Source organism: Odontesthes bonariensis, chromosome 9 (assembly GCF_027942865.1).
Source record: "Odontesthes bonariensis isolate fOdoBon6 chromosome 9, fOdoBon6.hap1, whole genome shotgun sequence".
In the NCBI taxonomy this organism is placed as follows: Eukaryota; Metazoa; Chordata; class Actinopteri; order Atheriniformes; family Atherinopsidae; genus Odontesthes; species Odontesthes bonariensis.
Genome location: NC_134514.1, coordinates 5361965 through 5376783, shown reverse-complemented (window position 1 = coordinate 5376783; position 14819 = coordinate 5361965). Strand labels below are relative to the sequence as shown.

General features: G+C 39.8%; 2 protein-coding genes across 2 annotated transcripts in view; both read right to left on the bottom strand.

The window, feature by feature from the left end:
• Positions 1 to 5344: 5344 nt before the first annotated feature.
• On the bottom strand, positions 5345 to 11246 carry LOC142388759 (THAP domain-containing protein 5-like). Its single transcript, XM_075474309.1, has 5 exons — positions 11042 to 11246; positions 8698 to 8881; positions 6456 to 7264; positions 5834 to 6020; positions 5345 to 5753 (listed from the first exon to the last, which is right to left on the bottom strand). Exons 1-5 carry the CDS (start codon positions 11113 to 11115, stop codon positions 5634 to 5636), a joined length of 1374 nt encoding a protein of 457 aa, XP_075330424.1. The 5' UTR covers positions 11116 to 11246; the 3' UTR covers positions 5345 to 5633.
• A 1946-nt stretch (positions 11247 to 13192) lies between these two features.
• The window catches only part of ppp5c (protein phosphatase 5, catalytic subunit), a 16681-nt gene continuing 15054 nt past the window's right edge, over positions 13193 to 14819 (bottom strand). Inside the window, exon 13 of the mRNA XM_075472827.1 lies at positions 13193 to 14307. Coding sequence (XP_075328942.1) covers positions 14245 to 14307 — 63 coding nt within the window. The 3' untranslated portion in view covers positions 13193 to 14244. The remainder of the gene's footprint in view (positions 14308 to 14819) is intronic.

Sequence of the window (14819 nt, the reverse complement as noted above, 5' to 3'; positions counted from 1 at the left end):
CTCACAAACAAACGCAGCAGAAATGTGTTCTGATGGAGGTCAGACCGTCAGAGGGATTGATTTAACGAGACAAACAGTGACCGATACTAATAAACAGTTTATTATTGGAGCTGTCACAACTTTTTATGCATGAGGGAGCCATGTTGGATTCTGTAGTCAGAGCTTTCCAACTTGCATATTCTGACCTCTGTGTTCACTCTAAAGGGACAAAGTTAAGACATCTAAAGCCGGTACTCTAAATAATAATAATAAAAAATAATAAATAAATAAATAAATAATGAGCGTCCAGAGCAACCGGCGGCGTCTAAAGTGTGCAACAGTTTCCATGAGAGCATTTCTTATACTCTCAGCTGTGCTGTAATGCCACAAATCTGGATACACTGGTTTTATTTGTGCACACTTTAAGGATCAGTTTGAGAAACTGATCTAAATCACTCAAAAGGATTACTTACATTTTACATCTATAAAGGTTCTACTGCACAATGAAAAAGGTGCTTTCTTGTTGTTAATGTTGATTAATTGGTTTCCATTTTACTGCAGCTTCACTGGCCAGGTAGAGACGGCTGGTGTTCCACTCCCTTACCTTCCAGTGTGCCCTTCATTAGAGCAGAGATAAGCAGACTCACTCCCTGGTCAGTGTTTGGCACCATTAAACAACTTATCACCGGTTTGGAGTTGCAGAGATGAATATAAAGGCAAGCCGTGGAAAGTAGCTCCACTACCGGACACAGAGGTGGAAAGAGTACGGAACATTTGTACTCAATTACAAGTAAAGGTACTATTGTTAAAAAAATACTTAAGTAAAAGTGCAAGGTACTCAGATTCAGATTCCAATTTCCAATTGAAGATTGGAAAAACGTCGCCTGTTCTGATGAGTCTCGATTTCAGTCGCAGTCGAATTTTAGTGGCGGAACGTAAATGTAAATATATGAATGTAAAACCCAGATTTTTTGTATTTCATAAAGATTTTCTTTCTTTTATCAAAGCCCTTAAAATTATAAAAAAGTAAAAATGCGGTGAAACTTTTTAGTTTGTTTGAAAATACGATTTGCGACAAAGCACTAGCAAACATTATTTTGTCTTTATTTATTTTATGAAGATTTTATTTTCATGTTTTCTGTTCTGCATTTTTCATATGCACCTGCTCCTTTAAAACGTATATAAGATGATGTAAGCCATGTATTTTGTACATGATTTAATAAAAAAAAATAATAATAAATTTGTGGTGGAACGGAAAATTTCCGCTTTCCACGAACACGTAAATTTCTGCTAATGCGTAAACGGACCGTAAATGAGATTTCAGGTCAGCCGCTAGTACCGGGTTATCTTGCTTTCATTTAAGTTAATTTAATAAGTTAATTTTAGTTAAGTTAGCTTTCATTTCTAAATGCTTTCTCTAAATGAAAGCAAGTTAACTGAATTTTAACGTTTTAACGCAAAATTAGGCAAGATTAATGTGCGTGCGCCCTATACGCACGTTCTATAAATATTCTATGGGGCAGAGAATGGGCAGACTGGTTCCAGACCCCTGGTCTCGTGCTATATGTCAGCAGAGAGCTGGGAACCTGAATATTAATTTGAGATGCAGCTCAGCACTGTGCGTCAGCTTTTTTAACCAAAAACAGCTGACCTTTTACAGTGAAATTACATTAAAATAAATATCAAAATAAAATATTAAAATACATTCGGTTCACTGACTCCACCCGTTAGCGCGCTACGTCTTAGATTAATCTGACGGCCGACAAGTATTTGCATTGGAAAAAAAAAGAAAATCTGACGGTTTGAAGATTAATTCAAATTGTGTAAGTACTCAGTAGCGACTTCTGATTTTAAAAGTAGAGTTTAGAAGTAGATTACACGGGCTGTGTTCGAAACCACCTACTTCTCCTACTACTCCCACTACTCCTACTAACTTTAACTTTTTTTAAGTTCCCGGATGCATACTAGATTCGCCGAAATGTTGGGTATGCATCATGAGATTACTCATAGATATGTATAGAATGGCGAGATGTCTCGTCCGCGTTGCTGGGCAACGGAGTCGAACGTCCGCAGATGGCCGCCATCTTACCACAGAAAGCTCTCTCGCCGACAACATTGTGTCGATGGTGAAACATTCAAACATTCAAGACATAACTTGCTTAATTCTCAAACGTTTAGGTTATTATAAACATCAAAGTAGTAAGCTAATTATCACACTACAGACGAAGTCCATATTTATTTTTTAAATAAAAACGTAAATATTTCACGTTTATTTGCCCCATGACTCAACTTTATTTATCCCTTGGGATGACTCCCTCAGGGAAATTCAAGTCCCCAGTGGCTCCAAACACACACATAGGATCTCTATAAATCTAAAATACAGTATAATATAGAATAATTAAAATAATATATAATTAAAATAGAATTAATATAGAATAGTCTAAAACTAAGTGTAAAAAAGAATATAGGCTATATACAAAGTAAAGAGAGTTAAATAAAATAAGATATAGCACTATGGTTGAGTTATTGCCCATATTTACAACACTTGTGTTAATTACACATTGGCCCTCATTTATCAAACTTGCGTAAGACGAAAAACGTGCGTAGGTCGCGTGTACGTTCTTTTCTGCGCAAAGGTTGGCATTTATCAAATCCATCGTGAGCGCAGGAAAGATGAAATCGCCACGACAGGTCTGAGGCCGTGTACGCACTTTTCCATTTTGACTTGCGGTGACTGCAACACAGCAGCGTCACTAGTGCGTGCTCAGGAGTCGCAACAAATCCCTATAGGTTAAAATGACAGACTTATAACTTTAAAGAAGGCCCATGTTTTATTTGACTTCAACATAAATATAAACATAAACGCAAATTAAATAAATTAAACAAGTACAACTCCGTAATTGGAAGAGTGATGGCTCATTAATCAACCGTGCACCCTCACACCGAACAGGAGAGGCGCTTTAACACTGCGCATACGCGCACGCGTGCCACTGTGGAGAGGTGTATAGGGCTCCTAAAGCTGGATCTGTCTCTCGGCTGCGGGGGGAACCCTATACGCCCGAAAAGGTATGCAATATTATTATTGCATGTGGGGATCTCCATAACATTGCCCAAAAAAATGGAGTGCCATTTCCAGATGTACATCCAGAGGACCCCGTACCCAGAGATCCCTACCACCAGGCTGCACAGCCAAGAGCGCTCAGGAGGAGAGAGGAACTTATTCAGCGATTCTGACTTTTGGTAAGCATTCTGTTATTCAAGGAAAAAAGAAAGGAGAACAAGGATTTCTTTCAGCATTTATTCTGTAACTTCAGTGTTTCATTTATGTCTTTCAATGTACTGTCGATAGATTGCATGGTGTGTGTTAAAGCCATCATCCACTTCACGATTTCTGTTTGTCCCCCCCCCCCCCATTTTATTGACCATCACAGTAGGAGAAAATACATAACTCGTCCGGTCTGCGATTTACATCACCAGCGTTTCTTTGCCGCCTTTCGTCGATCCATGTCGCAAATTCTAGAGGTGCGGCCTCTCAGCCCCCTTTTGTAGAAGGCGTGGTTAGGATCATTACGATGGATTTCAGCCGCCGGATTTGTCAACAGCCGCTCGGTTTTACGATGGGATTGGTGTGGTACGCATGTTCTGTGAATCTCACTTGAGCCTCTGCGTACGACGAGTTCTCCGCTCATATCTACGATGCTTTCTACGACGGCTTGATAAATGAGGGCCACTGTATGCACATAGTCTGACCATAAATAGATAAGATATTACACAGTAGTGACGTGAATTATTGCACAGATAACCGAATAAATAAAATATCGCACAGGGTCTTTTAGTATGTAAAATAGTGTAAAATCGTGGAGATTTCTGCGAGATAAGAGTAATGGCGTCAGAGCAGATCACTTACCGTAACTATGGTTACCTCAGGTTTGACTGTCTCCCGGATATCTCACCCTGTGGTAAGATGGCCGACTTGTGCGGACGCTCTAAACTCAGACGTAACACATCTAGCCATTCTATACATATCTATGGCTACAACGATGGTAGGTTCACTTCCTGTTTTCAAAACAAAAGCACCAATTGTATCGTAATGGCTTTCCCTATGATAAAAGGCAACGGGTATTTTATTTTGTGAAAATAACCGGAAGTGCGTTGCTCACTGCGGCTAGCTTTAGTAGCGCCGAATTCGTGGGAACAAAATTGTAAATAGCCGGTATTTTGTCAGATTTTCAACACATTGGGGGTCTAAACGACTACTTTCTCTCCTGAAAATGTTTCAAATGTTGCTAAAGTTTACAGAGTTTAGAGCTTAAGCGAAATCAGCTTCAGGCCGGCTGATTTCGGCTCGGGCAGGAGCGAAATGCATTGTGGGTAACCGCTCTGCATACTGTCTGATCGATGAGTATGCAGTATGGAAGTATGTGGTATGTAGTAGGCGGTTTCGAACACAGCCATGGTGTAAATTGTACTCAAGTATGAGTAAAATTACACACTTGAAAAAAATATTCATAAAAATACAAGATCTACTTAATTACAGTAACGTGAGTATTTGTAATTCGTTACTTCCACCCCTGACGGGACATTTGGAAACGTACAGGTGGAAGAGAAAAGTGAGGAACCTTCTTCACTCAGTGATCAGCTTCTGACCAGAAGAAGCTATTAAAAGTGAATTCATCAATAAAACACAAACAGAAACGTGTAGAAGTCAAACATAAGTGAGTCAAAATTTCCTCTTAGTAAGATGTGAAGATCTTTATTAAAGATTTTCATGTTGTCATAAGTTCCTGAAACTAAAGTCACTGAAACGAGCCGTCAGTTTGGGTCGAAACAATCAAAGAAAAGTATTTGGCGCCCTCTGGTGGTCAAACTGAATACCAACATTTTTCAGTGCTTCTTCGGAGTCATAAAAGGAAATATTCCACTTTGATGCAGTATTATATGGTAGTTTGTTATATATGTGATTTATTTTGTCTTTTTTTCCAGCTCCACACACATCCTGAACAGGAGGAAGCAGAAATGGAAAGAGAGAAAGCCAGAAAACCAGCTTAGATCAGTCCAAATTGACTCAGATCGTGGAAATGTACATTTTGTACAATGTCTGTGTATCATTACAAGTTTACAGTCTATTTTAAAGACCATACAACGCCTGGTTTTCTCACATTTAAACAATACAATTAAACCAAAAAGTAACTGGACTGTGGCCAAACCGCAGCAGCCTGCTCAGTGTTACCTGGAAACTGAATCAAACCTGCCACAGCTCAACATTATTAAACAGGGTGTGCCCTCTGCGTCGACTCCCTGCTTTTGTTCCAACCTGTTACGGTGAAATAAAATGCTTCCAACTATCCACAGGAATGAAGCCCAGTTTGTAATGAAAGTTACTTTTATTGATTCGTACAATATCACAAACAAAAATACTTGAAAAAACATAATTTGGTGAAGAGAAAGGTGGGAAGGCAAGAAGCTTAAACCAAAAAAATAACACTTAACGTCATACCAGCGGATGAGCCGACACATGACGTTTCGTACACAGACTTTTGATTTGATTTGAAGTAAACTAAACAGAAGAAAATAAGGTACCGTTTTATTTCCCAAGCGCATTTATCTCCCTTTTACTTTGTTTTTGGCACAGCGGGATGTGTGTCATTGTGACCTCACTGCACCGTCTCTGCGTCGCTCAGTGGAGCATACAAGAAGGCAGCACTGTCCTCCTCGTAGATGATGGTCACAGTCTCACCAGTGTCCGACACCGCGGCGCTGGTCTGCAAGTATGCCTGAAGGGAGAGTGGACAGCAATAAAGAAAAGAAATCCAACAGTAAAAGCTAAAGATGGAAGCTTAATTCAGGTAAATACCCTCTCGAGCAGCTGCAGACGCTCCTCGTTCAGCAGGTTGTTTTGTCGCAGCTGGCTCACCGTGTTCTCCAAGCCAACGAGTTTCTCCAGGTGTCGGCGATGTCGCTGCTGCAGAACTTTCACCTTCTTCTGCAGCTCGCCCACGATCGCCTCCAGCTGCTCCTTACTCAGACTGTTCTTGTGATAGCTGTTAAGAGCCACAAAAAAAAGAAATAAAAGAGAGAGAAGCGCATAAATGGTCCAGTGATGATGTAACATTAAGTTGCCACCTATAGCAACGTTAATCTGATCCCATTTTACCTGGAAAATCTGTGGCAAACACCTCCGAGGTGGCTGAAAACAAGGCTAAAAATCTGTGACAAACACCTCCGAGGTGGCTGAAAACAAGGCTAAAAATCTGTGGCAAACACCTCCGAGGTGGCTGAAAACAAGGCTAAAAATCTGTGGCAAACACCTCCGAGGTGGCTGAAAACAAGGCTAAAAATCTGTGGCAAACACCTCCGAGGTGGCTGAAAACAAGGCTAAAAATCTGTGGCAAACACCTCCGAGGTGGCTGAAAACAAGGCTAAAAATCTGTGACAAACACCTCCGAGGCGGCTAAAAATCAGGAGTGGGAGCTCACCAATGTTCCTCCAGCTGTTGGTCCTGCTGCTCGGCCTCTTCTGCCTCCGACATGCCCTCATCTCCCTCTCCCGCCTCTGAGTCCAGCCTCTCCAGAGTGAGGACCATGGACGCGGGGGAAGGCGGCGCGCGTTTGGAAACTATAGGCAGGGTAGATGAGATGGGTTTGGAGCTCAGAGCGGACGACAGCACCGTTTCCGGGGAGAAGGCGAACTGGGTGGAGGCTTCACAGGGAAGAACGTTTGGTATCGTCTCAAAGTAGGCGATGACTTGAGTTTCCTGACCGCTGTGGACATCTGACAGCTCCTGGGTGGTGTAGGTCACATCTTGAACTCCATCGGGGCCCACAGCCTCATCAGAGTCGCCAAAAATGGGCTCGTTAAAGACCAGCCGGCCGCCCTGACTCAGAATGGCCGCAGTAATTCCATCCAGCATCTCATGCTGCCCGTCTCCAGCCGGGCATTCAGACATCACCACCATCTCTGCGTTCCCCCCGCTGGGAGATGCACAATCCACCGTCTGATATAAAGTTAAAGGGAAGTTCACACCTGCTCCGGCTCCGTCCGCTGAGGCCAGTGAACCCAGGTTTGTCTGGAGAGAACCCTCAGACTCTCCCACATCACCCAACTCCACTAAACCGCTTTCTTCCTGCTGGGACGCGTCCACAGCGAGCTCATACAGGTGCACCATGTGCAGCGCGCCCTGCATCTGCACAGCTGCCGTCCTGTCGTCCGACGCGCTCACGCTGGGACTCGTGTCCGCTCTGAGCCGCTTCGCTTTCCTCTGGCTGTGATCCACCGCTTTCCGTTTCTATAGGAACCAAAAGAGTGAATAACAGAAGCAACTTGACACGGTTTTACGGTTTCACTTTGAGCAGATTCCTACACTGGAAAAAAATGCCCCTCCAAAAATAAGTAAGAAAAACAACAAATAAAAGACGTTTTTGCTTGAAATAAGCAAAAAACTCTGCCAATGGAACTAGTGGAAAATTGGCTTGTCAAGATTTCTTGAAATAAGATGTGATATTTAGGACTTTTGAGATAAAAGTGATCTTGAAATTAGCTTAAAAACCTCTTCAAATGTAAAAAAAAAAAGCTAGTTTCATATGATATGTGACTCAAAACAATTTGTTTTCAAGAATTTTCATTTAACAAGATATTCCAGATGTATTGTCTTCAAACAAGTCCCTATATCTGGCTGAAATAGTACTTGTTAGGCAGTTGTGTCTTATATTAAGTGTAATGAGATATTTTGACAAGAAATTAGATAAATATACTTGGTAAGACTTTTATTTTTTCCAGTGTTGTGTGACTTGTTTGAAGACAATACATCAGGAATATCTTGTTAAATGAAAAAGTCTTGAAAACATCTTGTTTTGAGTCGGATTTCATATGAAACAAGCTTTTTTTGACATTTTTTTTCATTTGAAGAGGTTTTTAAGCTAATTTCAAGATCACTTTTAACTCAAAAGTCCTAAATATCACATCTTATTTCAGGAAATCTTGACGAGCCGATTTTCACTAGTTCCATTGGCAGATTTATTTTGCTTATTTCAAGCAAAAACTTCTTGTATTTGTTGTTTTTCTTACTTATTTTTGGAGGGGCATTTTTTCCAGTGTAACAGAAGCAACATAACACGGTTTTACTTTAAAACCATAAACCTTTACTTTAGTTTGATTCAAAGTGGCAGCAGGAGGTCACGTTATCTCTTCCTGTTAGCATGAAGTAACGCTTTTTTTTCTTAAAATTCTGAATTATCGATCCGGATAAACTGCAACTATAAAATAATTTTATGATATGAACAATAAAATAAAAAAAACTATCACTGTTCTTCGTACTGTCAAATGTTTGGCAGAACCGTGCCTGCTGTAAATGTAAATGTACTTTATTTATACAGCCCTTTACAAACAATCATTACGGTGTACCAAAGTGCTTTACAGCAGGTAATAAATAAAGAGAAGAATAAGTAAAAACAAATCAAAACAATAAAAGAACAGTGAAAGCAATAAAATACAACAAAATAATCGAATAAGATAAAAGTGTCATCATACTACTGGGTATTAAAAGCCACCCTAAATAAGTAGGTTTTTAGCCTAGATTTGTGTTGTGATGCTGATGCTTGATGCTGTGGTCCAAGAGAAGCAATCAACTGAATGTAAAAAAGGGAAATTCATGTCATAAACTAACAGAATGCGTTTACATTTTCACAGCAACATCCTTCAGAAGACTCTGCAGGGTTTTACCTCGGCGTCCTGGAAGACCGTTGGCACGGCATCGTTCTCAAGGTACCGGATCCCCCAGCGCACCTTGAAGCACGAAGGTGCAAAATGTTCATGGCAGATATACTGATGTCGAGATGGAGTCCAGTTCTCACGTCCAACGTTCCTCAGCCACTCCTGCAGCCGGACGGGTTCCTGCAGCGGGAACCTGGAACAATCAGAGCTGTGAAACATAGTTCTGCTGCTGGTGAAATAATGCCATATGTTTAAAGTAGGGCTGGGCAAGTTAACTCATTATTATCGCGTTAACCCATTAATTATTTAACGCCGATTAAATAAGAAAAATATTAATAAACATTTTATCAAGCATTAACGCATGTTTTTTTTTGGTTTAAATTTAAAAAAAACTTTTTGGGGGGCTTTTGTGCCTTTAATGGATAGGAAAGTTCAGAGAGACAGGAAGCAGGGGGCAGAGAGAGGGGGAACGACACGCAGCACAGGGCCGTCTGATGTGGGACTAGAACCGGGGCCAGCTGCAGCGAGGACTATAACCTCTGTACATGGGGCGCCTGCTCAACCCACTACGCCACAAACCACCCCTGTTTTATTCTTTATTTCATTATTGTAAAAGTCTGTTGCTCACAGGCTTTTATTTTGTAAAAGTCTGTTGCTCACAGGCTTTTATTTTGTAAAAGTCTGCTGCTGTCTGCTGTGGAGCCGGAAAAGAAAGAAATCGGCGGATCCACCAAACATGGAGAAGGGTACGGAACTTTTACTCGGCCATTTTCATGTTAAAGTTCTTCCAGAAGGCGGAGTCGACAGAACCAAAGTCATCTGTAAACACTGCCAAGTTGAATTGTCTTCTTAGCGTAGTAGTTCCAGTCTAAAATATCACTTAAAGGCAAAACACACAACTGATAGCAGCAAGTCATTCAAGGAAACAGACAGTGGAGCGAGGCTTCTACATAAAAACTACAGAAAGATGCTGATGTTAAAAGTGTGTTTGCACAACAAATGTTATGGCACTTTCATTCATATGGCAGCACATTTAAAATAAAGCTAAATGCTAAAAGCTTAATACTACTTTTGAATTCATTTTTGGATTTGGCGTACAAATGCGATTAATCAGGGAAATCATGTGATTAATTAGATTAAACATTTTAATCGTTGCCCAGCCCTTGTCTAAAGTGAAACGAGAAAGGAAAACCGCAGGTTAAAGTTAAAGTTAAATTGTTAAAATGTAAATCATTGTCAGAATGATTTGCAAGAAACAGCTGGTACTGGGCAGAAGTCTTCATCCACACCCCTCCTTTCTTTATAGTTTGCTTCCAAGCAGCCAGACTTTCTTGTAATCTTTTGAGATGGTCTTGAGCAACAGTTCTCCAGGCTCTGTGTAGGTCTTTTCAAAGTTTTTATTTGAGCATCGGCTGCTTAAATAACTTGTTTTCAGTTCAGTCCTTGTAGCCGACCACTTTCAGAGGAAAGTGTTGTTTTTGTTTGAAGAGAATAGAACAGAACTTAAGCTAAGCCCCTTAAATCTGACCTATGAATAAAAAGTAATCATCATGAGAACCAGTGTTGTGTCGACGCATTACAGATAACTCAACAAAGAAGCCATTTTAAACTGGATCTTTAGGCACTTTGTTACAAAGACATATCATTTGCTCCCATTTCTTTAGCTGTGAAAAACAGCAAAGATAACACAGTTTGACACACAGAAAATAGGATTTCGGCAAAAACAAGGTGATATGAGCAGCTGACGCTGTGGACTCAGCACATTTTAGCTTGTGCTATTATTTTCTGTTCAGTTTAGTGTAATTCAACCCTGTCTTTTCATTAGCTGTAGCTTGCAGTGCTGCTACATGTAATTACACATAATTAACATATTTTAATGAGAAAACGGGCAGAATTTTAGGGATTATTCTGACAATTGTTCTGTTAAGCACCTTATTCAATGAGTCAACTCCAAGATAAAGATGACATCATCATTACAGTGTCCTTAATGGCTTCCCATACAGCAACTCAACCTCCAGCAGCGTTTCTAACCACCACAGTGTGTCCATCTCTCTAACAGGGAGTCACTAAATCATCATTTTAAAAAACAAAGGTCTCAAAGGTCAAAAAAAGAAACTCAGAAACTCGTCAAAAAAAGCAGCTAAATTAACGCATTGGTCAGAACCACGAAGATTCATTTAAGACAGCAGAAATTTTTTTTTTTTTATAATATTTTATATTATTAACAATCCCCGTGAAAGTGAGTCGTCCAACACTTGAGTTTCGGATTATCTCATTCATTTATCAGCCAAAGTTTCCTCAATAACTCGGACTGAACTCGGCTGTTTACGGCTGTTTTAAATCGGCTGCTTACTTGTAAAAGCTTTTCCTGTCGCCGCCGTTCCCGGAGTCGTTCTTGCAGTTAGGCACCGAGCAGTATTTTGGCATTTCTGCGCTGCTCTGCCCGGCTGAGTTCACAACAAGGTGAAACCAAAGTCCTTCCCTTCCCTTCCCGAAGAGTCCGCTCCAAAAGCTCCGACTCGTGCCGTGTATTTGTCAAAAACGTGGCGCATAGTTGACGAACGGAGATCAGCTGTTGAAACGTGTGACGTAGAAATGGACGCGACTGTCAAGTTTTACCGGAAACGGAGACGCGCTCCGATTGGTCGTTTCGCTGCCGGGCAACCGATGACGATGACGCCTCACGGACGTTATAAAATTGATCTACTATACTTAGTGGAAATCCCTTCCACTAACTGACACTAAACAAAGCACCACAACAACAGATATATACGAGAGGTTTTTCAAAGAAGAAGAATGTAAATACATTCCGTTTCCCGTCTTTTTATTTATTAATTCATTTATTATCCTCCCTACTCTTTTAAGTTTACTGGCATTACGTTATATTAAGCTCCCCGTCGAGCTGCGTCGTATTTCTGAACTGGGCCTCTTCACATCTAGGCTAAAAACCTACTTATTTAGGATTGCTTTTAATACCCAGTAGTACGATGACACTTTTATCTTATTCGATTTTGTTGTATTTTATTGCTTTCACTGTTATTTTATTGTTTTTTTTTTTAAATCAAAATCAAATCAAATTTATTTATATAGCACATTTCATGTACAAACCACTCAAAGTGCTTTACATAAAATAAAAGCATTGCAGCAGGGAGTGGAAGAAGCATTAAAATACATAAAAGAATATAAAGAGAAACAAATAAAATAATCTAAATTAATTTAAAAACAAGCAACAGTCCAGATAAGTTCAAAGATAGCGTGCAGATTTCATGCATAGACACATGAGAACAGAAATGTTTTTAACCTGGATTTAAAAATGTCTACATTTGGTGAAAGTTTAATCTCCACTGGCAGTTTGTTCCACTTGTTGGCAGCATAACAGCTAAATGCTGCTTCTCCATGTTTAGTCTGGACTCTGGACTGGACCAGCTGACCTGAGTCCTTGGATCTCAGAGCTCTGCTGGCTTTATATTCTCTGAACAGATCACAGATTGTAAACCATCAGCAGGCTTTTAAAATCTATTCTGTGACTGACTGGAAGCCAGAGTAAAGATTTTTAATCTGCTGTGATGTGTTCAGATCTCTTAGTCTTTACTTATTCTTCTCTTTATTTATTACCTACTGTAAAGCACTTTGGTACATCGTAATGATTGTTTGTAAAGGGCTGTATAAATACAATACATTTACATTACTAATAATAACTTTAGTTTACCGTGACTTATTTATTATTTATTCATTTTTGTTGATACATAAATATCGGAGCACCCGTCTGCTGTTCTATATATAATCATTTGTATGTACTTCCTTTTTCAATAAAGTTCATAAAAACATAGACATTATAAAACGAGTATCATTCAACATGTTCAGTTCGGGGGGTTTTTTGGCTCATCTTTATTTACATAAATGTAAATTATCAAAGACAAAACTTCCCTATGTGACGTGTAAAAGGAACTTTATAGTATCGAAGTACACAAAGGCTGCCAAAACATTGACTTTGTGCTCTCATTTTGATATATTTAACTGAATTTGTTTATTTATTCTTACCCATGGCCTGATATCTATGTTTGCATGCATGCATCCATCTAGCTACTGAAAATCAGCCCATTAAGGCAACTTCAAGTAGCTTAAAAACAAAGTATGTGAGGTGAATTCAGCTGTACTTACATGTAGCATGTTCTCTCGCAGAAAAAGAAAGAAGCTGCAGAGCGTCTTGAATGTTTTCTCACAGTTCCCAGCGGCGCATTTCAGTCGATTACTCGATTCTGCTCTCACGTCTTTATACCGTTTTAAGGACAAAGGTCCAGTTAAAGAGCTAAGTTGAACTATAACTGTAGCTTGACTGAACTGTGAAAACAGAATGAAGTGAGAGCTGTCAAATAAAGCCTCAATAATAATCCGTAAATTGCCCGTAATGATCGTTGTAAATCTTCACATTGCAAACATTTCCAAGAGGGGAAACTTACAAAACTGGAGCACACCAAGCAAAGACGACAGCTCGTTTCTAAAATCACTGGACTGGCTTTTTTTTTAATTCAATAATTTTCTCCAAACATTACACAGAATCTTTAAATGATACAGTATATATATATACATACACGTCAGTGTATTTCTTTATCTAAAAAGTTGAGGGCCATTTGGACAACTCAGCTGTGCGTTTCGAGACAGGATTGTATTCTGGACGTTGGTGTACTGATGAAATTCACGTATGGGGGTTAATAAGTCACCATCAATCGAACATGTATTGAAGACTAGAGTGCCATCAGTGTTTTAACTGTACACCAAAGCTAGTTTGAGGAGTGGACTGTGCAGGAGCTGCCAAATGAGCGGCACAATGACTATCGAGGGGTGAAAACATGGAGAGCAACAGTACCTTCCCCAGCAGGAAGCAGTGCAGCAGTGCAAAGAAATGTTACCAGTTACATCATCACGAATGGCAAACAGCACCTTTAAGAGTGTACCAAGAGACTCCTTTTTTTTTTTAAGGAGGGGGGGGGGGGTCTGATTCTGTATTCCTGTGAAATAAAAAATAAACTGACATACTGTCGGTTGGTTTGGGAAACACTGAACCGGTTTGCAACCGCTAAACTTTGAATGCAGGCCGACATCACAACGCTAGGATTCAGAGTCACAAGATGCTCTTGCTAAAACTGAACAATCATTTTTCGTCTTTGGTAAACACCGGCTATTTATTTGAAGCAATCTGCTGAGTATATCAAATATCTAAAAACCAGATATCTCTGAGGAGACGCGTCTGAAATCGTCGGAGTTGGTTTTCTTTGCCCGGCGACGACACGGAAATATGGATTTTCCAGTTTTAACCAATAAAATGAAGGAATATAACCAGCTCTGCACTGGTCTGAACTGGTCTGGTCTAAGTGATCTCTTCCCGTCAGAACTACGCCACATATTTTCTGCTTACAACTAGCTGGAGTTTGTTGGGGAAAGGGATCCCTTAGGCTAAGCATGAACGAGAGCATGTCCGAGCACTGGAGGGAATGAGGTGGCAGGGATGGTTGGGGTCTGAGAGGAGGTCGTCAGTGTCACAGATTCGTGGAACCTTTACATCATCCCCAGCTGCATTAGCGTGTTGGCGTACGCCATGGGCTTGACATTCGGATGAGGCTGGAAAAAGAGCAAATATTATAAATATATATATGTATGTAACAAGCTTTTTAAAAAGCTAGAATGCCAAATAAAACACCAACACTCTGTTAATATGTTACACATTCGAATGCAACAGCTAGGCCTGTCACCATAACAAATTTTGCTGGACGATAAAAAATGCCCCTCCAAAAATAAGTAAAAAAACAAATACAAGACGTTTTTGCTTGAAATAAGCAAAAAGATCTGCCAATGGAACTAGTGAAAATTGGCTTGTCAAGATTTCTTGAAATAAGATGTGATATTTAGGACTTTTGAGTTAAAAGTGATCTTGAAATTAGCTTAAAAACCTCTTCAAATGAAAAAAAAAGCTTGTTTCATGTGAAATATGACTCAAAACAATTTGTTTTCAAGACTTTTTCAGTTAACAAGATATTTAAGATGTATTGTATTAAAACAAGTCCCTATATCTGGCTGAAATGGTACTTGTTAGGCAGTTGTGTCTTATATTAAGTGTAAAGAGATACTCAATG